General features: G+C 43.8%; 1 protein-coding gene across 1 annotated transcript in view; it reads left to right on the plus strand.

Annotated features, from left to right (window-relative positions):
* Window positions 1-361: 361 nt before the first annotated feature.
* LOC117724633 (solute carrier family 5 member 4) overlaps window positions 362-25,833 on the plus strand; it is a 45,139-nt gene continuing 19,667 nt past the window's right edge. The window contains exons 1-9 of the mRNA XM_034524557.2: window positions 362-529; window positions 1,219-1,290; window positions 3,202-3,306; window positions 5,858-5,917; window positions 9,371-9,475; window positions 14,993-15,098; window positions 16,229-16,309; window positions 18,517-18,737; window positions 22,260-22,395. Of these exons, the coding sequence (XP_034380448.1) occupies window positions 362-529; window positions 1,219-1,290; window positions 3,202-3,306; window positions 5,858-5,917; window positions 9,371-9,475; window positions 14,993-15,098; window positions 16,229-16,309; window positions 18,517-18,737; window positions 22,260-22,395 (1,054 nt within the window). The remainder of the gene's footprint in view (window positions 530-1,218; window positions 1,291-3,201; window positions 3,307-5,857; window positions 5,918-9,370; window positions 9,476-14,992; window positions 15,099-16,228; window positions 16,310-18,516; window positions 18,738-22,259; window positions 22,396-25,833) is intronic.

Consider the following 25,833-nt stretch of genomic DNA (forward strand, 5'->3'; position numbering starts at 1 on the left):
AGTTTACCCAGGAATTTCATCTGTCTGATAAGGAACCTCTATCATCAGAGTCAGGACCGCCTGACTCTGTCCTGTTCTCTCTCCTCACTTCCTGCATTTTCCTTAATCTCCCCTTTGCACATCTTTGTACTGGTGGCCAATTCTCTTTTGTCTACCTCCAGTGCTTATCCTCAACTCTGGCTTTTCTCCTTGACTTTCCAATTCCACGGAAGCTGGCACCAGTCACCTTGAAGAGAGAGCCTTAACATACAGGAACAAACGGTTTAAAGGTCTCCGGTACACAGAAGCCACCTCTGCTCTCTTTCCCCACCTACCCGAGGCTGATCATTAACTTAGGACTTATATATATAAAGAAGTGTCAATGCCTACCATGGGGACAGCGCTGCCTATAGCCATGGCCAGCACAGCAAGTGTCAGTACCAGTCCTGGAAACTCAGAGCTGTCTTCACTGTCAGACAACATCAATAATGCTGCTGACATTTCTGTCATCGTCATCTATTTTGTGGTGGTCATGGCTGTTGGAGTGTGGGTATGTAGGAGCCCAGTGGGATTTCTGGGTAGGCGCTAAGATTACAAGGGGGAAAACATGTCATGGTAGACCAGTGGAATGATGAGCTGAGATATTGTTTTTCCAAGTATCATTGTCTTTCTGCCTGGAAAAGTTGCCAGTGTGTGGCATGAATGATAATTGTACTGAATGAATCCATTCTCTAAGTAAGACCATCATTTGAACACAGCCAGGGCTGGGTGCTCTCTGTGTTTGCCATGCCCAGCACCCGATATCAAAACCGCAAATGTCTTATCTCAATTTAATTGTTTCTCTTTGCTATCTATTCATGTTCCTGCTTACTGAGTAGGAAGTTTAGACCATTTTGTATTCTGTTTATTCTTTCCTCTTTAGTATCAAGTTTGAGGCTCAAACTTTTCTTCCGAAGATAGCTTTCAAGATCTGGAATTCTGCTTTCATAAGCTGAATTAAATCTTGGGTTTTTGAGAATACTTTCTTCAAGTGCTTCTTCTGAGTCATTATAAAACCATGACTTGTCTGTCCATTAAAAACTGATGCTGTGCTATTCAATCTAGAAAGGCATGTCCCTGGGGGGGGGGGTGTGCTGAAATATCAGTGTTTAGCCTGCTGTGTGGAGCAGCTGCAGAGGCTTCCTAGATCTTGGGTGCACCTGTGGCTTCTAACCTTCCAATGGTTTCTTTTCTGCCCAGGCGATGCTGAAGACCAACCGAAGCACTGTTGGAGGCTTCTTTCTGGCAGGTCGATCTGTGACTTGGTGGCCAGTAAGTAGGTCAGAGGTTTCTGGGGATACACATTGATTGACAAGTCATGATGGTAGCAGGGATACCTGACATCTCTTTGTTTGTTTGTTTGTTTTTTTTTTCTTCCTTTCTTCCTCTCCCTCCCCCTTTTCCCACTCCTCTCCTCCCCTCCCCTCCCCTCCCCCTCCATATTTCCCTCCTCTCTCTCTCTCTCTCTCTCTCTCTCTCTCTCTCTCTCTCTCTCTCTCTTTCTCTTACATCTTCCACTTTAAGACTGCAACCTGGGATTCCAGAAAGATCATACAATATGATCAATTATAAACAGCTTTAGCCTGGCCTCTGCAGACCTATTAATTCAGTTCAATTTCATGCGACTCTCCTTTGTTCTCATGAAAACCCTCCTTAACATCGATTAAATCCCTGAATTCCTTTTCTTTGTTCCTTTGAGTCAAATCCACATCCGGGTATTTTCAACAAAATGTGTTCAGGTTTTTCTGGGACTTTATCTCCTCCAGCTTACTCCCTGATCATCCCGTTCCGTTCTGCACACTTACTGATTGCAGGCTCGGCTCACGGCGGTGATGTTTACAGTGATTCTATTGGACGGTTGCCTGCCAGATTTGTTCTTCTGAGTTTTTGGCGCATGGCTTCCTCAGCCAGACGTTTCATTGTGGTAAAGTCAGCAAACGCCTACATGAACCTAGAAAGTATCAGGGTTAGATTCAGTATACAGGGTGCTCAGAAAATGCTCCCTTCAACAGAAGCTCTACCTTGTCTAGATACCATAAATGGAAATGGAATTAGCAATCTGGCGAGGGTGATAGAAACGGTTTTACTTTGTGCACACAGTCAACCAAGCATTGGCTTCTTGCCACTCTTTTTTTTTTCTCTTTCTTTCTTTCCTTCCTTCCTTCCTTCTTTTTTTTGTAAACAAGGAATCCTCAACTAATCCTAGAGTCACAAACCAGCTCTATCCCTCCCTGACCCCAAACACCTTCTTACAAAGAATGCTTGTAAAACCGGAAGCTAAGAGCACCACAGGATCTCAAGATCCTGTTCTAATGTCAGGACTAGAGCTAGTCTCCGCCCACTGAGGAGCGCTCTCTTCTCCCCTGAAGTTCAACATCAGAAAGCAGGGGCAATGGTTGTGAGAAGGGAGAGAGATCCCTCTGATGAAACTTTGGAGTCTGTCACCGACTCTAGATCAAATGCTGGTAGGAGATCTGGAAGTCTCAGAACCCACGGAGGATACACTGATGTCCCCCTAAGGTCCGCTCTACAGGTTTTCCTGTAAAAAGGCCTGAATATAAGCACCTTGTGCCTTAGAGGTCAGAGTCTATCATCAATATGCAACAATATCACTGCTACACGAGATACCTATAGTCAGTGTGCTGTGGCATAGGAAACTGGACACTGTGTACCAGTGCAAGAGTTCACACCTGAATTTTAATTTCCACCTAGCTGCAAATTTGTGCATCTCACTCTTCAGATAAAACAAACAAACAAAACATTTTTAACCCTTCTCAGTGTGAACCGTGTTCTTGGCTCATGAGCCACAGAATAACCGGTAACAGACTAGTTTTTCCAAATGCATGGATGTTTATTGCTTTGGCTGCAGGAAATAGGACCTATACATTCTAACACCTACGTGTTTCCAAGGAGTCTTATTTCAGTCTTTTGAATCTAACTTTAGTGGCTCTAAACCTGTGGGTCGCAACCCCCATGGGGGGGGGGGGGTGTCACGCATCGGATATCTTGCATCTCAGATATTCCCATCACAATTCCTAACAGTAGCAAAATTACAGTTACGGAAGCAGCAAGGAAATAATTTTATGGTTGGGGGGGTCACCACAGCACGAGGAAGTGTATTACAGGGTCGCAGCCTTAGGAAGGTTGAGAACCGCTGCCTTAGTCTGATCGCTTGCCTTGCAGATGGGTGCATCTCTCTTTGCCAGCAACATCGGCAGTGGCCACTTCGTGGGCCTGGCTGGGACAGGCGCGGCTTCAGGGATCGCCGTCACGGCGTTTGAATCACATGTGAGTGACAGAAAATATCTTTGTTCCTTTGAGTCAAATCCACATCCGGGTATTTTCAACAAAATGTGTTCAGGTTTTTCTGGGAGTCAATATTGGATTTACTCGTTTTGTTCTGGTTTGTATTTTCCCCTCACCCAGTCCGCTCTTCGTTTGTCCTCGAGCGCTTCTGTGGCCTCATTCTTTTCCTGGGTAGTCATTCCCACCAGGATGTCACTTATGTACAGCTCAAGCCCCACTTTCACTTGGTCCCTGTGACTCTTGAGCTTTCTGAGCTGTCGCGCTGTGTGTCCGTTCTTAAACCAGACGCAAAGCTTAGAAGCAAACAGAAGCATGCCGGGGAGAGGTTCCAAGGTGGATACGCAACACACCAGCAAGGGGACTGGAGTTCAGATCCCCAGAAGCCATGTGAACACTACGGAGACATGGCAGCCCTCAGTGCCAGAGACAAGGGATTTGGCAAACTGGCCAGTGAGACTAGCCTGTCTGCGAGCTTTCAGGTCAACTGAGAGCCCCTGTTTCAGAGAATAAGGTGTGAGTAACTGAGGAAGATTCTTAACATCAGCCTTGGGCCTCCACACGTGTTCGTGGACACCATAGACTCAAGGGGAGATAAATATGTAGGCCAGGCATTTGTCACTTTAACCCCAGAACTGGAACAGCAGGGGCAGGGGCACTTTAACCCCAGAACTGGAACAGCAGGGGCAGGGGCAGGGGCAGGGGCAGGGGCAGGGGCAGGGGCAGGGGCAGGGGCAGGGGCAGGGGCAGGGGCAGGGGCAGGGGCAGGGGCAGGGGCAGGGGCAGGGGCAGGGGCAGGGGCAGGGGCAGGGGCAGGGGCAGGGGCAGGGGCAGGGGCAGGGGCAGGGGCAGGGGCAAAGTTAGAGGCAGAGGCAGGGACAGGTATGGGGACAGAGACAGAAGCAAAGGCAGAGAGAGAGGGGCAGAGGGGCAGAGGGGCAGAGGGGCAGAGGGGCAGAGGGGCAGAGGGGCAGAGGGGCAGAGGGGCAGAGGGGCAGAGGGGCAGAGGGGCAGAGGGGCAGAGGGGCAGAGGGGCAGAGGGGCAGAGGGGCAGAGGGGCAGAGGGGCAGAGGGGCAGAGGGGCAGAGGGGCAGAGGGGCAGAGGGGCAGAGGGGCAGAGGGGCAGAAGGGCAGAGGCAGAAAGATTTCTGTGAGTTCAAGATAATCTGGTTTATTTAGTAAGTTTCAGGCCAGCCAGGCTTTATAGAGACCCTGCCTCAAAATGAATAAATAAATGACAGGAACCACGTTATCTCCTATTTTCAAGTGGGACAGACAAACGTGTGCTGACTGTGGTGTGGAGAGGACAGACAGAAGCATTTGCCATATTGAAAGATCGTTCTGTGTAAACATGTTTCCCTGTGGCTTTTCTTTATTGGTAGGTTAAACAATACCAAGTGGCCAGCCTTAAACACATAGACATTTGAGCAACATTAAGTGGACTGAGCAGGTTGTGCACGAGTGCACGCGAATGTTTGCACACGCGTGCCCCCATACCCACACCCCAATAGTAATAACTGAATAAAATAGATCATGAAAGAGTGAGAGGCACAGGAGGAGTTGGAAATTAACTGAATGCATGAAGCAATTCTCAAAAAATCGTTTTTAAAAGAGAGATCGCCCGGGAAGCATATCTGCCATAGATAACGGTAGGGGTTATTGGCACATACCATGAGGGTTTGCAGATGCTTGTTTCGGGAGGAGTAGAAACTCAGGTGAGGCCTGGCAGCGCAATAGCAGTGTGGTAAGGAAAAACTGTTTTGAAAGATGGCCAAGGTAAAACCTACGGGGCTTTATGACTGACCTCCTAGGTGTCCTATTACCATTTTACAGAAATCTGTGTCCCTTAACTAGACCCTAAATTCTTAAAAGCGGAGAGCATGTTTCTGTCTGCCCACAGTACACTAGCGTACAGCTGGTATGCAGCGAGAGTGTAGATGGTGCTTTTAGCAACTCAGCTACCACACAGGTCCCTGTTGTATCCTTTTTAACTTGCGTGTGTGTGTGTGTGTGTGTGTGTGTGTGTGTGTGTGTGTTGATAGGATAGACAAAGTTGGACTATGGTATGGCTTTAAACAAACCACCCTAGACATGACTCAGGAAGTGACGTCACTTGGGTCCCTTCCCAAGGCTGAAGGTTGTTCTGTTGCTTTTGCCTATTTTACCTCAAAAATATCAGGACATACCCAGACTTGGTCAGATATGTCTTATGGCCCCGGGACCATAAACCTTAGAATGAAGACCACTTCCATCGGCATGGAGAAAATGGCCTATAACCCAGTGTGCGCGCTCGCAGGTTGAGCACATCTAGGTATTTTTTTTATACCTTTTGACCTTCAATTTCTTTAACCTTGAAGATCACATCCTTCATGTTATGACAGTAATGACCCTGCTGGTTCTACCTACTTCACTAGCTCAGAAAAGTGGTTGGGTTTGTTTTCTTTTTCTGTTTGTTAGTTTGTCTTGAGACTCAGAGGTGAGAGGTCATAAGCCCACAAGCCAAACCCCCTTTAATGTTGCTCTTGGTTTGTTACAGTCATTTGCCTTGCTGCTGATACTGGGGTGGTTTTTTGTCCCCATCTACATCAAGGCTGAGGTAAGTATCTGACATATCTGTCACATGTTTATTTATCTACTTATTCTTCATGTTAAATCTTGGAACCTGGGTACTTGGCCCTCATTGGTCCTATTGCTAATAATATAAAGAAGAAAAAAATATATCAAATTCCTTGCCCATAGAGTTCCCACACACCCCGCCCCCCAGGATAGAATAGAATGTGCCTGCTGACAGATGAATTCAGTGGTGGCCCTGCCTAGTGATCACTGTGGTAGACCTGAGTCGAGACCATCCTCAAAGCTGGAGGAGGAGGCTCTTAAGCAAAGTTTCCAGAGAGCAGGATGCCCACGTCAGTTCTCACACAGATCTCCCTCCTGAGTCGAGAGCAGAGCTGGAGTCAGGGGCATGTCTTAAGAGATGTGCTTCAGTGATGATCTGGCTTAAGTCCTGGGAGATAAGGTTGATGTCTTCAGGTAGAAGGAAAGGGGGAGGAGCCATGTGAGGGGAGGATTGAGAGGAGGGGGCGGAGCTGTGATCAGGATGTAAAGTGAATGAATGAATGAGAAGAAAAGAAAATTGTATGATGGAATCAATACATGGAAGCTGAAAATCTTTCTTTCTTGGGGTATTTGGAGGTCAGTTAAAACCGAGGCTAAAGTAGAGTTCTGTGGGGGAGAGCAAGGAGAACTAGAGGCACCTGCAGACACAGTGGAGGTGCAGTTCAGTGGTGAGAGCTTCCTGTGTGTCCTTACCTGGGAAGAGGATTGAGGACGGTGGGAATGGGGAGGGGGGCAGAGAGAGTAATAGAGAGGAGATAGTCACAGCATGGTGTGTGTGTGTGTGCACACGTGTGCAAGTACCACAATGAAAACTATTGTTTTGCACAATTAAGATGTGCTAATAAAGATACAGTGATCTCGGGGCTGGAGAGATGGCTCGATCCTTCAGAGCACCAGCTGCTCTTGCAGAGACCCCAGATTCTCAGCACCCACAAGGTGGCTTAGGACTATCCCTAGCGCCTGTCCCAGTGACTCCAGCACCCTTTCCTAACCTCCTCAGGCACTGCACACATAGAGCACACAGACACGAATGTAGGCAAACACTCACACACTTAAAAGAAAAAGAATACAACGAGATGACGTTAATATGTACTTAGCATGATGGCTGAAAAGCTTTAAACAATGATGCCATTTTTAAAAGGTGTTCTAGGAGAAGAAAGATGTCTCAGTTGCTAGAGGCACTTGCTGCCAAGCCTGAGCGTCTGAGTTCAGTCCCAAGGAGCCATGGGGCAAAGGAGAGAATCAACCCCTGCAAATGTTCCTCTGACTTCCACATATATACCTTTATACTCTCTCTCTCTCTCTCTCTCTCTCTCTCTCTATATATATATATATATATATATATGTATATATAGTGCATGTGTGATATATGTCTATATATAGTCTCTACATATGTCTATGTATATACTCTCTATATAGACTACATACAGATATATATATATATACATACATACATACATAAAAATAAATAATAAATTTGATTTTAAAAATTTGAAGCATTCTATATCGTCTTGGAAGTGGGAGGTACAGGGCTTTCAAGGATTCAAGGGTCATGATCAGATTCCCATTTTATGAAGTTGCACTTGGGCATCCAGATGGACAATGGACTTGAACAAAAGTCCACGCTCTCTGGGGCTGAGACGATAGCCAGCAAAGTGCTTGCCCTGCAAACACGAGCGTGTGAGTTGGATCCACAGCACCTGTGTAAAAATGCTGGCCCTGAGAGTGTGGGTTTGTAATCCAGCACCGAGCTAGCAGACACAGGCAGATGCCCTAGGACTTCCTAGACAGAGAGCCTAGCGCAATCATCAAGTTCCAGGCTAGTACAAGACTCTGTCTCAAAAAGGCAAGGTGGATGGTACCTTAGAGACAACACCCATGGGTGTCCTCTGACCTTCACATGTATACACACACACACACACACACACACACACACACAAATGTTCATGAAATCTTGGCTAGGAATGGTAGCACATTCCTGTAATACCAGAATTCAGGAGGCATGGGCAGAAAGGTCAGGAGTTCAACATCATGCTTAGCTACCCATTAAGTGTGAGGCTAGCCTGGGCTACATGAGACAGAGTCTCAAAAAAATTAATGATTGAAAGTTCATGCAATCTCTTTTGAGGCTCAAGAAAGGAAACAGGGAAGAAGGGAAGCCACTTCTTGGTTGCTTGTGACGTGTTTGTTAACAGGTTTGAGAAGTAAAGGCAGCGTGAACAATTTTAAGGCTTGAAGTTTGGGGACCAAGACGCATGAGGCTTTCATAAGTGGAATAAGAACTTCACAGGGGAGCCAGAGATGGAAAATAGGGCAGTAATGGATTAACAGTATAATTCTGTGTGTGTGTGTGTGTGTGTGTTGGTACTTGTAGTACATACATGCAACAATGCACATGTCACGGTGGTCAGGAGGGAGATCTCTGTGTGAGAACCAATATGGGCCTCCTGCTCTTGGAAACATTGCTCCAGTACCTCATGTCACCTTGAGGATGCCACAGTGAACACACACCAGGTGTTCAGATGGTTTTTCTCCAAGATGGTTATCTGAAAACCTACACGGATGAGGAGTCCCTCCTTTGCACTTCTGCAGAAGGTGACAAATTTGTTGGTTCCTAATATCCCTGTTGAAAGGTGCCATCCTTGGTTCAAGAACTCATTCCCCAAAACACGAGTATGGTTTGGGTTATAGCTTGCTGTCTCTCCAGGGCTGCTCTCAGGTGGTGGCATGCTAAGAATTCCTCTTCTTGTTTTTGATAAAAATAGATGTGTGTGCTTATTCACATATATTGTAATGGAAGAGATTAAATAATGAGGACCGTCACTCTGACAAACACAGAAAGCTGTATTTCTTATTCTAAATGTCTCGTGAGCAATCTCTTACCTTAGTAAAGAAAGTTATAGCTCGTTCTCTAAGCTGATTTAATGTAACTCTTATTTTCAATAAATGGAGTCCTATAAATACATATGACTACAATATTCTTAATATACTTGCAATATTCACAACAATCAACTTTTTACATAATTATAATTTATTGTTTATAAATATTATTTTTGCTGCACTGCATCATTACTTGTAAAAGCAATTAAAAAAATATTTGTCAAGTGTCAGCTGAGTGTTTGGTGATGCTGCGGGTATTTTGTTTATACTTTTGAACTAAAACCCCTACTTTAAGAAGAGGGGAATCCAGAGACTATCATTTGCTAAAAGTCGTACTACATAGTAAACATCAGAGCCTGAAGGCATTTTCATTTTGTCTCCAGTGCCTGAGTTCAATCCAAAATCATCACTCTGCCGAGGAATTGTGTCTCTCTCACCTCTGCATCCCCAAGATGTCATGCATAGTGCTTAACTGCCTGTAGTCATTTAGCAGATGTCAAATCATCTGAAAGCACTAGACTGAAGTGAATTCCGTGGCTGTCTATCTCTGCAGGTGATGACCATGCCCGAATATCTCAGGAAGCGCTTTGGTGGGAAGAGACTTCAGATCTATCTCTCTATCCTCTCCCTCTTCATCTGCGTGATACTGACAATCTCAGTGAGTTCCCTGCCTCCTAGCATTGGAGAGTCGACAGTTTGCTTGTTGGGGCCAGCTGCTAAAATCAGGAACTGGCCTAGACAGAGTGCAGCTGATAGCACTAGCAGGTTCAAAACTTCCTGATGTCTTAAACTTCCTGGGTGGGAAAAATACGCAGGGTATCCACATGCCTAGGGACTTTCACATTGTGAGGACCACAAGAGTCTAGACCCATCCCCGGAGAGCATTCTACATATGAAAAAGCAGGTATGGCCAAAGAAGTTGGTCACACTAGTAATAACTGCTGCTTGCCACAGGTGCCTCTTGCTTCTGCCTTGCCCACTGGACAGCAACTTCCTTATATTTTCTCTGAACCAGCTCTGATTTACATTGTTTTTTTTTTTTTTCTTTTCAGTTTAATTATCAAATACCTGATCCAGGAGGGATGTACTTTGTATCATTAAACCAACTTAAGTTTGTCTTATCAAATACTACCCCTTGTAAAACCTGTGTCATAAATGAGCCCGCTAAGACAACTATTTCCTGGAAATCATCTCTGATGAAAGATGACAGGTATTGGAACTCTGAGCCCCACACGAGGAAAGAAAGAATAACTTATTTATCCTTAGGTAGCAATGCCTAAAAACAAAAACAAAAAAATCTGGGCTTATAGCCTGAGAACCTGTGTCAGGGTTAGAGAGAATTTGCCTTCCCTGTTCTGTTGGGCTGTTACTGTTACAAGTAAGCCAGCTGCTGGGCCTGGATGCTACAGGCTTTCCTAATGCCTTGTGAGCACTTTTATCCTTTATTGAGCTGCCATTCCCAAGCAACAGGAGTTGCTACACATTAATACTTTGGCTACTTAAGAAGCCAAGGGAAGAAAATGTGCTCTGGACCACCGGGAGCAGTGTTAGTGCCTGCCGGGTGGAATTGGAAATGACCTTTCCATTAAACAATCCCTGAGGCGGCAAAGGTTAGAAGCAGTAGAGCCGCACCACCACCACTGGGTGCCGGAGGGAGACTTTGTTCTCTCTGTTCTCCGAGTGCCTAGGACTTGTTAATCTCCGAGGTCCTCTCTAGCGTCTACAGCTTTATGGTTCCAAAGATCGTGAGTGTGTGTGCCAGAACAGAAGGCAGCAGTTAAAGGATCCCTTGAGGGATGGGGCCTTTTGGAGCGCATGGATCTGGGTTGTAACTGAGGAATGCAATGTAGATAAGCCGGGTGGCGTGCAAAGAGTTCGTGCACGTGTTTTCCATGTGTGCCTGTAATTCGCTGGTGGCTTGGCAGCAGGACTTTTATGCTTACAAGGTTATGTCCCAAGTGACATTAATGATGATTAACCTTAGGCACATTTGTTTATATACATATATACCCCTGATAGCCAATTCTATCTTGGCTACTTATTAAACAAATCATTACAAGAACTTAAGATGGAGGAGTTTTCAGAATCTTGCCTATTAGGATTGAGGGAAAAAAAAATGGTTCTCACACAGGTTCTCAACCTCCAGTAATCTATACGTAGAGACTCATTAGTGGACAAGATGTCCTGTAATTCCCCAAGTATTTCAGTTCATACTTCCTAGGACAGCTGCCAATCTCCTGGGAAACAACAAAACTGGGAAATTGACGTAGCTAAAAACTACGAGTGTAGTAAGATATTAGCGATTGTTCCAAAATGGTCTCTTTTAGCAAAAGAAAATCCCAAGTTGTTAAAATTCCTCTTTATTAGAAATGTTTCCTTTTCTTTGTTTTTTCTGTTTTCTGAAAATATTTCATTACTTTATTTTTAGTTAATTTTCCCACCTGCAAATTTATTATTTCTATCAAGAATACATTTTTTTTCTACACAGTATGTTTTTATTATGTTTTCCGTCCCCCAGTTCTTCCTAGATGCTCCCACTTTCCCACCTATCCAAATCCACACCATTTATTTTCTCTCTCCTTAGAATAAAACAAGCATCCCAAATAATAATAATATAATAATAATAAAAACAAATCATAATAGCACAAACCAGAAAAGAGCAAAAGAAAACACACAAGAAACATATATAGATGCTGACACAGACATTTGCACACATGGAAAAATCCATAAAAGCAAAATCAGGAACTATATTATATAAGACAAAAAAAAAAAAAAAAAAAAAAAAAAAAACCTCCAAAAAAAATTACCACTGAGTTTGTGTTCTTTTGACCATCTACTGCTGGGCATCGGTGAAAACTAACTTTCCTTTGTGAGTGGTTACCGATTGGAGATAGCTTATGGATTAAGAGTGGGTCATTTGTCCACTTCCCCTGAGAGCACTGGGACCCTATCTGGTCAAGGACTGTGCAGGTCTTATGCATACAGCTACAGTCTCTAGGAGTCCATGTGTCAGTCCTGTTGTGTCTAGAAGGTCTTGCTTCCTTGGTGTCCTCCACCCCCTCTGGCTCTCACAATCTCTCCTCTTCCTCATCTCCTTCCTCCTCATCTTCTTCCTCTTCCTCCTCTTTCTGCTCTTCTTCCTCCTCTTTTACCTCCTCCTCCTCTTCTTCCTTTCCCTCCTCCTCTTCCTCATCTTCCTCCTCCTCCCCTTCCTCCTCCTCTTTTTCTTCCTCTTTCTCCCCTCCTTCCTCCTCCCCCCCTTTTCCTCAGAGTTCCTTTTTCAGAGTTCCCTGAAGCCTGAAGGGAAGGATTTGATGGCGACATCCCATTTAGGAGGGAGTGTTCCAAGGTCTCACATTCTCTTACCATTGTCCAGTTGTGGGTCTCTGTATTTGTTTCCATCTGCTGGAGTAGGAAGCTTCTCTGAGGATGGCTGAGAGAGACACTGATTATGAGTATAATGTTACTGGGAATCGTTTTATTGGCGTGTCCCTTTAGGAGAATATTAGTATTTGGTTTTCCCCTGTGACCATGGAATATCTCAGGTTCTTTAACACCCAAGCAGTGTCAGCCATGGATTCCATCTTAGGGAGTGCCTCTTAATTCCAGTCAGATGGTGGTTGTGCCACCGTTGCACCGGCATATCTTACAAGCAGGTCACCATTGTACATCACTGAGTATGTAGCTGGGTAGGAGTTTACATTTCTTCTCTGGTAGTGCACAGTGCATTTTCCAGTACTACACACACTGGTCAGTGGGAGCCAAGGCTGTAGGTAGACACCAGCTCAACTTCTCCCTGTTCAGTGAGTTGTGTGGATGTTGTCTTCAGCAATAGGGTCTTACCATCAGTTTGTGGAGAACAGCCGATACCCTTGTCAATAGCCTGGGTTGTTTAGGGGTTTCCGTGAGGTCCGTTTGGCAACAACTCAATGAGATACAACCCATTCCTGGAACTAGAGGTTTCATTGGGTAGCAAGAAATATCTAATTGGGGACTTTTCTTCCCCATTATTTAGTGAATTCAATTTAGATTTCTTTTATATATGTATATATCCCTTTCCAGTCTTCTCTAGAAATCTACTTTATCTTTTCTAGGGATGCTTGCCCTTCCTTCCTTTTTTTTTTTTTTTTTTTTTTTTTTTGTTGTTGTTTTTTTGGGGTTTTTTTTTTTGTTGTTGTTGTTGTTGTTGTTTTTCGAGACAGGGTTTCTCTGTGTAGCCCTGGCTGTCCTGGAACTCACTCTGTAGACCAGGCTGGCCTCGAACTCAGAAATCCGCCTGCCTCTGCCTCCCAAGTGCTGGGATTAAAGGCCTGCGCCACCACCGCCCGGCGTGCCCTTCCTTCCTAATCCCTTACTCTGTACCTAACCTCAGTGATTATATGGCTTGTTAGCCTGCTTATTGAAGACTTAACAGCTAATATCCATGTCTAAGTGAATACATCCTCTATTTGTCTTTTGGGGTCCCCATCCAAGATGATTTTTTTTCTAACTCTATCCATTTACCTGCAAATTTCATGATTTATTGTTTTTAAATGGCTGAGGTATATTCCATTGTGTGACCAAACCACCTTCCCTTTATCCATTCATGTGCTGATGGTCATCTTGTTGGTTTCCAATTTCCAGCCTTATCCTACGGATAAGGTCGCAACAAACATGGTTGAGCAAATGTCCCTGTAGCAGGCTGCAGAGTCCTTCAAGTATATGCCCCTCCCCCACTGAAAAAAAAAGAAGGAATTCTAATCTAAGAATATATGTTGAGAGCTGAGGAAATAGCTCCCTGGGTGACAATGCTTCCTATGCCAGCATGAGGACCTGAGTCTCAATACCTAACACCCACCCAACAATCCACTCATGGTCACGTGCTCACTTATAACTGCAGGACAAGGCAGAGGGAGAACCGGAGGATCAGTGTGCTTGTGTGCTATAGTGTGAATATTTTGTAAATCCCAGTGCGGGGTTCCTTCCCACCTTAGACCATTTATGTTCTCAGATGAAAGACACACACACAGCCTTTATTTTATTTTATTTTATTTTATTTTTTGGTTTTCCGAGACAGGGTTTCTCTGTGTAGCCCTGGCTGTCCTGGAACTCACTCTGTAGACCAGGCTGGCCTCGAACTCAGAAATCCGCCTGCCTCTGCCTCCCAAGTGCTAGGATTAAAGGCTTGTGCCACCAACGCCCGGCTCAGCCTTTATATTTTAATAAGCCTTAAGCAGCACATTAGCTGGGCAATTGCCGACCCTCTGTGCTGTTAGAATCTACCTCTTACCGCTAACTCTGAGTTACTACTTACTAATGTCTATGTCCCATCTTGGCTGCTCCTAACGCCAATCAGCCCTCTGGGCCATGGTCTCTTGGCCCAGAGCCCGGGTGCTCTCCTTGATTCTCTGTCTCATGACAGCTCTTGTCTCTCTCCGGCACTCTCTTCTAAGTCATGGCGGCTCTCTTGTCTCTCTCTCCTTCCTCATTCCCCGTGGTCCAAAGCGTGGGCAACCTAAACCCCGCCTATCTCTCTTCTCCCCAGCTATTGGCTGCTGGCATCTTTATTTACTAATCAGAATTAATTGGGGACAGGGGTCCTCAGTGTCTTATGTGCAGAGTCTTGGGGAACCCAAATTAACATTAGAATGCAAAGAGCATTAGGTCAAACCCATTGCAGTGTACACGCCACCTGCCTACCTGTAGTTCTCTGAAAGATCCTGTCTCAAGAAAATAAGACAGAGAATGACAGAGCGGAATATCTGTCTTCCATCGTCTGCCCTCTACACACATGCAGGTGCCTGCACACACAGAAATGCACACGTTTGTGCACACACAGAAATGTATATATGCACACATACAAATGCACACATATCACTTGTATACACCAGGCACACACACACACAATCAGAGATTCTCATTGGCAACTAACAAGCACTCCCAAATCTCACAGTACAGACAATTCTTAGGCCACGGCACCTTCTTTAATAAATACCTCAATGGAACAATGAACAAATGGCTTTGAAGATAACTAGTAAGTGGCACTGCTGTGTGAATATCTTCCTGTGGGATATCTATGTAGTGTCCTCAGGGATGAATAGGAGTTCACCGGGAGGAGAGCGGGGGCGGTGATGGGGGAAAGAAATTAGGGGCCTGAAAAGCCTGCTTTCCCCCATCCGCACTGTTACTTTTCTAGTCAGACATATTTTCTGGAGCCATCTTCATAAAGCTGGCTTTGGGACTGGACCTCTACCTGGCAATCTTCATCCTCTTAGCCATCACAGCCGTCTTCACGATCACCGGTGAGTCGTCTATGTGCTTGTCCTTCCTTGGGTTATGCCAGCTCTGCTGATTCCCACACGTGTGTGCATATGTGTTTGCGCCCATATCTTATCGCAGAAAAACATGGTCCCTAGATAAGATGTTCACTGAAGGGAATGATGATTCATTCCCACGCTAGAGCAAAAATGATTTTGCTAGCCGGCTTAGCACAAGGACCTGGGACGTGGCGGAAGCCAGGACTATTAAAGAGAACGTTTGTGAGATTAGATGTTTGCCCTTTCTCCCTACTTGATACTTAGAAGTGAGCGTAGCAGTAAAACTACACTGTAAGAGAAAATTTGAATCAGACAGATGCAAGGTAAAGCCATGTGTAGTGTCATGTCCCATAATTCCAGAGGTAAGAGAGCTGAGGCAGGAGGATCCAGAGTTCAAGGCCAACCTGGGCTACTGAACAAGGCCCTGCAAAGAGGCAAAGGGCAGTTAGAGGCCAGGGGAGGGGAGGGGGAAGGAGGGAAAGAGAAAAGGGAAGAGAAAACAGAATAAAAGAGAGAGGGTAAACTGATAAAAGACAGAAGTGCTAGGAAGATAATGATGTGGGAACAGGCTTATTTAGTCAGGTATGGTGGTTCACACTTGTAATCCCGGGAATTGGAAACTGAGGCAGAAGGCTTTCCGGACCAACATGGACAACAGAGAGATTCCAGGCTGGCCTTGGCTAAAGAACGAGACTATCTCAATCAAAACAAACCTGAAAGTCAAGCTTGTGATCCAGCCAGGAGCTTTCTCATTTTACTCTGTTTTTTGACTATAAAACCTAAGTTACCCTGTTTGTCCCTGAACTGACTCTGGGCTATGATGACTTGAGGCTTACAATTGTGGTGTTTTGTTTTGTTTTTTTGGGGTTTTTTGGGGGGTGGTTTTTTTCCTTTGTTTTTGTTGTTGTTGTTGTTGTTTTTGTTTTGTTTTGTTGCCTCAACCTCCCAGATAGCTGGAGTAATGGGCTCGCACGGAGCAGCCAGGAACTTGGATGTTTCTTCCTGCATTTTTAACAATGTTTCTTTATGCATTCAGGTTAGAGGAGATGTCAGCTTTGAGAGCAAATCCATAAGTGCATGTGGAGAAATCGCTGCTTCTTTCTTTCTCTCCCCAGGGGGCTTGGCATCTGTGATTTACACAGATACCCTCCAAGCTATCATCATGTTGGTCGGATCCTTCATCCTCATGGTATTCGGTAAGTCAGGACTGCGTGCACAGATTCCCAGATTCTTGTCTCTGTGTCTGCTCATCATTGCTTCCTTCAGCGTCTCCTGGGTCACATTTTTCCCTGTCATTTTATATAATCCCCATCATGGAATTTAGTTGCCTAGCTTCTTTCTTGCTTTATTATATCAAAAACAGGAAAGGAGGGAGGGTTACTTTATTTCACCTCCATGCCTTTGTGCCCAGTATGCATGAAAGGCCTTGGTTGATAACTTAAGAGTATTGGTGCACTGGATTGAAAGCATAAAGGCCTTTGATTTATGTTGTAATTGTATTGGTAGGGTAAAAGAGGCCATTGTAAGTGAATTCGGAAGGATCCCTGAACTAGACCACTCTGTGGGTAGAAAAACAGGTTTTTTGGAGAATCAACTGCCAGGCTATCTCACAAGAGTGGAGAACAGCAGTTCAGCAGGAAAGCAAGTGGATTTTATATGGCAGGATAAGAATCTTTGAGCTGATAGGTGCTGTTATGGTTAATAGGGAACCATGTGCACTGCCCCCCCCCCCCCAGGGCCTCTGTCAGTTGACTGTTAGGATCAAGAGGAAATGGTGACTTTTCTCAGCAACAAAAACCCGAATTATCAAATTTTCTGCAGAAGGCTGAGTTTAGGCTTCTGTTTATATGGTATGGAATCCTTATGTTTATCCAGTTGGAAGCAGACTGGGTTGAGCCCAGGCCCTGGTCTTAGGCCATTGTCAGCACAGTGGGCTATTCTGGGGGCCAACTCTGTGACCTACAAGCTATGGATTTGAGAGAAGAGAGAAACTGAGGGGGTACTGGGGAAGGATTGGAGATGGAAAAAAAAGAGGGGAAACAATGTTTCAATTTCAAAAAAACCAAATATTACAAAAATAAAAGAAACTGTTTTGATGTATCTAGAACTTTCACTGGAGAACTAAGTATTAGAAAATTTCAGATAGCTACTAAGTAGTTGTATCTATTTTTTAGACACTTGATTCAAAGGGGGAAATCTCTGACTTTTTTGCCTGCTCTTGAGACCCTTTTCTTCCTTCTGAGTTGATAAGAGGGTGTATACCTAGTCTTTTTGCATCTTGTTATGCCCTGTTTAATTGATATCCTGGGAGGCCTGCTTTTTTCTACAGGGAAACAGAAGACCAGTAGATCTGGGGGTAGGGAGGCTGTGTTGGAATGTATATTATGAGAGAGAAAAAAAAAACACTTTATTCAGTACACTTGTAGCATGCACAAACATGGCCTGATGTTTTCTTTGTGAGTCCCACTGTCCCATTCTCATATCTTGTTGGCAGGCAGCTCTAATGAATTCACAGTGTGCAAATCTTAATTTTCTTCAACACTCCTCTACACTGAGATGGCTTAGGCAAGGTCAGGTTATTTTGACCCCACCTTCTCCCCACTGGAGACTCATCTGGCATGTAAATAAATGGTATCTCCTGTCAATAATAATAATAATAATGGTAGGGGGATTCCTTCTTCCATGTTGGGAGAGATTCTTGATGTACACTTGTACACTAAAGGTTCCTCCCAAGACAGGATATTGTATGTTGTATGATGTTTTAACAGATTAAGGGGGGGGGGGGGGTTCCTTTCTTGCCATGAAAAGGTACTTTGTAAACAAACAAACAAACAAACACAAAACTAAACCAAAAAAAAAAAGCCTTAGCTGGCATGTGGTGTGATGTGATTACAGCCTTTTGACTTTAAAAGCCCTACCCTGCCCTGCTTTAGCTCCCAAGAGCTTTTCTGAGATACTATTCCACTCTTTGTCAGCAAGCTAAGTAAAGGGTATGCTATTCTCTTAACTGGCTTAGTAAGCATGGTGATTTGTAACCTTCATGCATAGACTATCTTAAAGTGATACTCTGCCTAGGTAATTCATAAATGTAACAAAAAAGGCAAGGTAAGAATAAATGTCTCTCCCCAGTTCTGAAGTCTCTAGGCTCCATCCAGTAAGCTGCACTAAAACAATCCTGAACATGCATGTATCTACTCACATTGCTTAAAGCATATGAAGCAAAAACCAGAAAAATAAAAAGCAACCAAAAACAAACAACAACAAGCCCACACTGGTAATGGTGACCTCAACACAATCTAGATATCATTAACCATATCAAATTAAATTAATTTCAGAGGATGATCATAGACAGCAGCTGCCTGTGACATGCAGGAGATATTTTATTTCTCTGATGCTTTTGCAGCATTTGTTGAAGTCGGAGGCTATGAGAACTTTACAGAGAAGTACATGAATGCCATCCCCTCTATAGTCGAGGGGGACAACCTGACGATCAGCCCCAGGTGCTACACTCCTCAGCCAGACTCCTTCCACATCTTCCGAGACCCTGTCACTGGAGACATTCCATGGCCAGGAACTGCATTTGGGATGCCCATTACAGCTTTGTGGTACTGGTGCATAAACCAGGTAAGTGAATACGTGTGTGCAAGTGTGTATGCACAAGAGAGAGGGGAGACAGAGAGAGAGAGAGAGAGAGAGAGAGAGAGAGAGAGAGAGAGAGAGAGAGAGCTTCTGTTGATCCTTTCATCTCACAGAAAAACACTAGCATCTAGTTTCTGCACACAAACATCATTTTCAAATCCAAACGTCTTTGCGAGACTTATGAAGACCAGCTGCCTTGTGCCACACCCTACCCTGCATCATATCCCTCAGAAGCAGACACAGCAGGTTCCTTCAACCAATTATTTTCTATTTATAACCTTTCTTGGCCCATGAACCATAAGCATAGGAATGACCTTAGACATCACTAGAAGTGAATGCTCTGAGAATCCACGCTTTGTTCTGTCTAGTTTAAAAACCAAAAACCAAACAAACAAACAAAACCAGGCTGAGCAAGCCAGTCAGCAGAATTCCTCCATGGCTTCTGCTTCAGTTCCTGCTTCCAGGTGTCTGCTCTGAGTTTCTGCCCTGGATTCCTTCAGTGACAGACTTAAAAGCTATAAGATAAAATAAACCCTTTCCTCCCCGAGTTGCTTTTGATCATGGATATTTTATCACGGCCATAGAAACCCTAACTGAGACAGACATTGGTACAGGGTCACGGGGTATTGCTATGACAGACCTAACCATGTGTTTGGGGGAGAAGTATGGTGGTATTTGAACTTTGGGTTAGAAAACACATTGAGTGCTCAGAGCTTAGTGGGCTAGTCTGTGGGAGCATAGAACGTAAGAATGTGGGGGGGAAAGACACACACCGGAGGCTTGCCTTATGACATTTCAAAGGGAAGTTTGAGAGTCCCTTAAGGACTTCGGTTAAATATTTTAAACTTAGAATCATTGAAATAAAACCTTTGCTTTATTCGAGCAATGGCCGCTGGCCAACAGGAGCTGAGAAATTATCTGTGATTAAGAAGTGACCAGCATCAACGAGGTGAAATCTTCCAGGAAGTCTTTCCCTAGGGTCAACATACAGAAGCTGTGGTCCAGAGGCAATCAAGGATGTACTTAGTGCTGGCAGCCATACTTAGTAAAATTTGTAACAGTTTTCCAGATAGTCCTGGTTTTGGAGTCATAAAAAAAAAAAAAAATCCATGGAGAACAGCTGAGGCTTGGCTATATGAGAGTCTAGGTGAAGCTATTGGTAAAAGCGCAGGCTTAGTTACAGTAGAAGCCTCAGGCTTGAGAGAGTCACAGGAAGACAGAGAGAACGGATATGAAGTCTGAGCCCCAAGAGAGACCAGAACATGATACTGGTGTGAGTGCAGCTCAGTTTCATTGGAGACTCCAGCACTTTGGAGATGCCGGGATCATGAGATGACCACCAAGGACAGATGCAGGAAGAGGGTGGGACCTGTCTGGGAGACAAGCTTGTGTGCTTCCGAAAGCAGGTCCAGTGAAGAGCTGCTACCAAAGCCATTTGTCACTCAGAGGGTGACAAATGGGTCTCAGGCATCAAGCACTGAACTTATCACTTTAGACGCTTAGTTTTGCTTTGGTCTGATTGTGACTGTGATTATTCCCAGGTCTGATAAGAACTACTTACATATTTTCAGTAAAATAAATAAAAGGGGGGAAAAGGAGACTTTAGGATTGTTTTGTTTTTTTTTTTTTTAAAGAAACCACACTTTGAAAATATTTTAAAAATTTAAAAGCTATGGGAACTTTTATAAATTGGAATGTTTTCTATTGTGATATTAATATTAATATGAGATCTTGGGGATAAACAAGAAGAGAAGGGTTATATAGTTTAACAGTGATGTGTTTGTGTGTCAAGTTGCGAAGGGGTCAGTTTTGCTCGATAGTCTTACGTCAATTTGACACAAGCTAGAATTATATTAGAAGAGAGAATCTCAGTTAGAAAACACCCCCACCAAGCTGGCTTGTGGAAAAACCTGTTGTAAAATGAAGTTTTCCTCCCAGCCCTGAATTCCTAGATTAATGACTCTGAGAGTCAAAGATATTTACAAATATTTTGGCCATAAGCGTCACATGTTCTCCAACTAACTTATAACTTAATATCTCATTTATTCTAGTTTAAATCCTAGCATGTGGCTGGTTACCTCTCCTCAGCTTTCATGTGTCCATCTTCCTTCATGTCTCCAGGCAAAGCCTCCCACACCCGGCTCTATCCCAGAATCCCTTCTCCCTCCAGGATGTCCCACCTTCTCGTCTGCCCTTTCTTATAGGCCATAGGATTTTATTGACAGGTGATGTATCCATACAGTACACAAGAGATTCCTTCTACAGCCTGTGGTACATTTTCTTGGTTGGGGATTGATGCGGGAAAATTCCAGTTCATTGTGGGCGGTGCCGCCTCTGGGCTGATGGTCTTGGGTGAGCTAACAAAGCAGGTGGGGCAAGCCATGAGGATCGAGCCAGTAACCGGCATTTCTTCATGGCCTCTGCTCCAGTTCTTGGCTCCAGGTTTCTGAATTCCTTCCCTGGCTTCCCTCAGTGATGAACTTATAAACTGTAAAGTGAAATAAATAATCTCCTTTCCAATTTGCTTTTGATTGTATTGCTTTATCATAGCGAGAGAATCTGTAACTAAGGGCAACTAATCTGAAGAAAAGCATCCTTATTTTTGGCAATTATATAGAAGAAAATTATCAAGAAGTCTGGATTTTATGAAACGCTTGGGATACAGATCAATAGAACACCTGCCTAGTGTATATAACACCTTGGATTTGAACCCCCGACACTGAAAAACTGGGGGAGGGAAGAGAAGTATATAAAACACTCTGGAGTTATCTTACAGATTCTGCTTCTCTACATAATTCTCAATAGATTTGCATAGTTTAGCTAGGAATTTTAAATCACGTGAATTCGTCTTTGAGGAACACCATTACTAAATATAACTCAGGGCGAGGTAGTCTCAGAACATTCTGAAAACAAAGGTGCTTGCTCCCTGCATCATATGCCAGGCTAGCTGGCCAGCAAGTTTCCAAGGGTTTTCCCATCTCTGTCCATCTTTAGCTAGAAGAACACTGGGATTGTCGACACATGCCACCCTGTCCATGTTTCTATCTCTGCAGCAGCTTCTAAAAATATCTTAACTATGGCTAATATGTGTTGACTGGCATATACTAAGACTCTTAAAACATTAGTCATATTTAGAATATCATAAGAGGGATAGCCCTGCTTGGGGAATGTAGCCTCATCATAGTACACTATAAATTTAGCCGGGCAGCGGTGGCGCACGCCTTTAATCCCAGCACTTGGGAGGCAGAGGCAGGCGGATTTCTGAGTTCAAGGCCAGCCTGGTCTAGAGAGTAAATTCCAGGACAGCCAGGACTACACAGAGAAACCCTGTCTCAAAAAACAAAACAAACAAAAAAGTATACGGTTTAAATAGTTCTTCAAATCGTCGCTAGCCTCCGGAGCCCATTAGCTTCCGCCGACGCCATCTTACTGCTGTTTTAAACCTCAGAAGACAGATTGGGCATCGTTTCCTGGTTGCCTCACTACTCTATTGCGTTTCCCTGGCAGGTCATCGTACAGCGCTGCTTATGTGGCAAGAATATGTCCCACGTGAAGGCTGCCTGCATCGTGTGCGGCTACCTGAAGTTTCTGCCCATATTCTTCATGGTGATGCCGGGGATGATCAGCCGAATTCTGTACCCAGGCAAGGAGCACACCTAATCTCCATTTTATCCTTGAATTCGTATAAGTCTACTAAGGAATTTCTTTCAAATTTAGATTTATTTTCCGTGTGTGGGTGTTTTGCCTACATGTATGTCACGATATCACATGCATGCAGTACCCAAGGAGGCCAGAAGGTGGCATCGGGTCCTCCAGAACTTGAGTTATACATGGTGATGAGCTGCCATGAGGATACTGGGACCCAAACCCAAGTCCTCTGCAAGAACAGCCAGTCTCCAATTCCAAGTATTTTTAAAAATATAGCAAAGCCTTACTAAAATAGGAAACTTGTTCTAGATAGAAATAGAAGGAGAAATTCAGGTTGAGAAAACAGCTTCTATGGGCGTGCAGCAGAAGGGCACTGTGGGAAGTGGTAGAATTTGTCAGAGATAAATTGGTGCGTTGCTAATGTTGTGTATGGGAAGATATATGTTTTAGTTAGGGTTTCCTTGCTACAAAGAGACACCATGACCATAGCAACTCTTTTAAAGGCAAGCATTTAATTTAGGGCTGACTTGTGGTTTCAGAGGTTTAGTCCATTATCAGCATGGTGAGAATCATGGCAGTGTGCAGGCAGGCATGGTGCTGGAGGAGCCAAGAGTTCTATCCGAAGGCAGCCAGGAGACTCTCAATCCACTCTGGAAGACGCAAGAGCATCAGACTCATCAAAGCCCACCACAACAGTGACGCACTTCCTCCCGTAAGGCCACACCTACTCGAACAAGGCCACACCTCCCAATAGTGCCACTCCCTGTAGGTCAAGCTTTCAAGCACGTGAGTCTATGGGGGCCAAATCTATTCAAACCACCACATTCCACTCCCTGGACACTGTAGGCTTGTAGCCATAACACAATACAAAATGCATTTAGTCCAACTTCGAAAGTCTCCATAGTCTATCACAGTCTCAACAATGTTTAAAAGTCGGAAGTTCAGAGTCTCTCCTGAGACTCATGCGATCTCTTATCTATAATTCCCTATTTAAAAAAATGCAAATCAGGGCTGGAGAGATGGCTCAGTGGTTAAGAGCATTGACTGCTCTTCCAGAGGTCCTGAGTTCAATTCCCAGCAACCACATGGTGGCTCACAACCATCTGTAATGGGATCTGATGCCCTCTTCTGGTGTGTCTGAAGAGAGTGACAGTGTACTCATACATAAACTAAATAAATCTTTTTTTAAAAAAATGCAAATCAAATACCTCCAATATCAAAGGATATACATTACCATTCCAAAATACCATAGTGAGGCAATACAGGAACGAAACAAAACCAAAAACCAGCAGGGTAAACTCCAAACTCTGCATCTCCATGTCTTAGGTCCATCTCCTTTCAGCACTGTTTGCCTGCAACACACTTCTTTCTCTTGGGCTGTTTCCCTTCCCTGGTAGCAGCTCTTCTCTGTGGGTAACCCACAGCTATGGCCTCTCTTAACAGATTGGAGTCTCCAAGGCAACTTCAACTTTACAGCTTCTTGTTCCAGTGTCTGGGAGCTACACATGATCTTCTGGGTTCCTCCAAAGAGTTTGGGTCCTATCTCCAGCTCTGCCCTGTGGTAGCACTCTGAGTTCTGGTTGAGTCTACTGCTGCTACTGTTTTTGGTGGTCATTCCATGGAACTGACATCTCTAACATGCTGGGGTCTTCTGGGGCTGCACTTTCACAAATAGCCTCTAATAGGCTCTCTCTTACTGGCGTCAAGCCTCAACTTCAAGAGCCACTGAGGGCTGCACCTTCATCAATGGCCTTTCCTGGCCTCTCACAGTGTCAAGCCTCCTCTGCTGTCCCTGATCCCTTCATGCTTTTTAAGACCAGTCTACCTAGGTACCTCTTATTCAATACCAAGTCCTGCATGCAGAACAAGGTACAACCCTGTCTATTTCTGGAATACAGCTTCTTTGTGCTCTCAGAAAAAATACTTCCGAGAAGATGCACATGGAAGATCTTTGCATCTTCTGATAGCTTCTTAAATTAATTTCTTCAGCATCTTAAAGGTTTTTTTTTTTATCATGCACATCTTTCATTGGCTTGGTTAGAGTTATCCCAAGATATTTTCTATATTTTGAGTCTACTGTGGAAGGTTTTTTTTTCCCCTTGACTTCTTTCTCGGTTCATTTATCCCTTGTAAGTGGGAAGGCTGCTGATTTTTTTGTGAGTTAATTTTGTACTCGGCTACTCTGCTGAAAGTGTTTAGCTGTTAATGGAGTCTCCTGGTGGAATTTTTAGGGTCACTTAAGTATATGCTTATCATACCACCTGCAAATAATGATACTTTGACTTCTTCCTTTCTGATTTAAAGCCTGTTAAGCACCTTTCTTTGCCTTATTTCTCTAACTAAAACTTCAAGTATTATGTTGACTAGGTATGGATAGAATATCATAATCTTGTCTTGCTCCTGATTTTAATGGAAATGCTTTATCTCCATTTAAATTTATACAGGTTATGGGCCTGCTGTAAACTGCTGTTGTTAAGTTGACATTTGTCATTTGTCTCTCTGCTCTCTTTAATGATTTTGTTTTTATCATACAGGGATGCTGGATTTTGCCCAAAAAAAATCTTTTCTGCATCTAATGAGATAGTATGTGGTTTTGTCTGATGGATTAATATTTATTTGTTAATTTATACATGTTAAACCATCTCTGCAACTCAGGGATGACGCCTGCTTTATTCTGGTGGATGATAATTTTGTGTGTTCTTGTATCTGGCTTGCAAATATTCCATTGAGAATTTTTACATTTGTGTTCATAAGGGAAATTGGTCTGGACTTACCTTTCTTTTTGGGTCTTAATGTAGTTTGGGAATCAGGGTGAATGTAGCCTCATAAAAGAATTGGGTGATAGTCCTTCTGTTTCTATTTTATGGAACAGTTTGAGGAGTATTTGTATTCTTTGAAGCTCTGGTAGAACTCTATGCTAAAACCATCTGGTCCTGGACTTTTATTTAAACTTGAGAAACTTAATTACTCTTTCTACTGCACTAAGAGTCTGACATCCACTTAAACTGCTTATCAGAGCATAATCTAACTTTGGTGGTTGCTATATATTAAACAAATTATCCATTTCTTTTATATCTTCCAATTCAATGAAATACAGGGTTTTTTAAAAGTATGTCCTTATGATTGTCTGGATTTCCTCACTGTTTATTGTTATGTCCTCTTTCCATTTCTAAACTTGTTAATTTACATCTTTAATTTACTCTCTCTGTGTCCTTTTAATTTGGCTAAGGAGTTGTCAATCTTACTGATTTTCTCAAACAACCAACTCTTTGTTTCACTGAGTTGGCTAAAAACTCTTTGTGATCTTCATTTCTATTTTATAGATTTTAGCCCTGTGTTTGATTATTTCTTGCAGTCTGTTGGGGTCCACACTAGCCCCACGTTGGGGTGGCCAAAAACATCGCAGCCCAGGCAAAATGTTGAGGCCCGGGCC

This window comes from Arvicanthis niloticus, chromosome 20 (assembly GCF_011762505.2).
Source record: "Arvicanthis niloticus isolate mArvNil1 chromosome 20, mArvNil1.pat.X, whole genome shotgun sequence".
In the NCBI taxonomy this organism is placed as follows: domain Eukaryota; kingdom Metazoa; phylum Chordata; class Mammalia; order Rodentia; family Muridae; genus Arvicanthis; species Arvicanthis niloticus.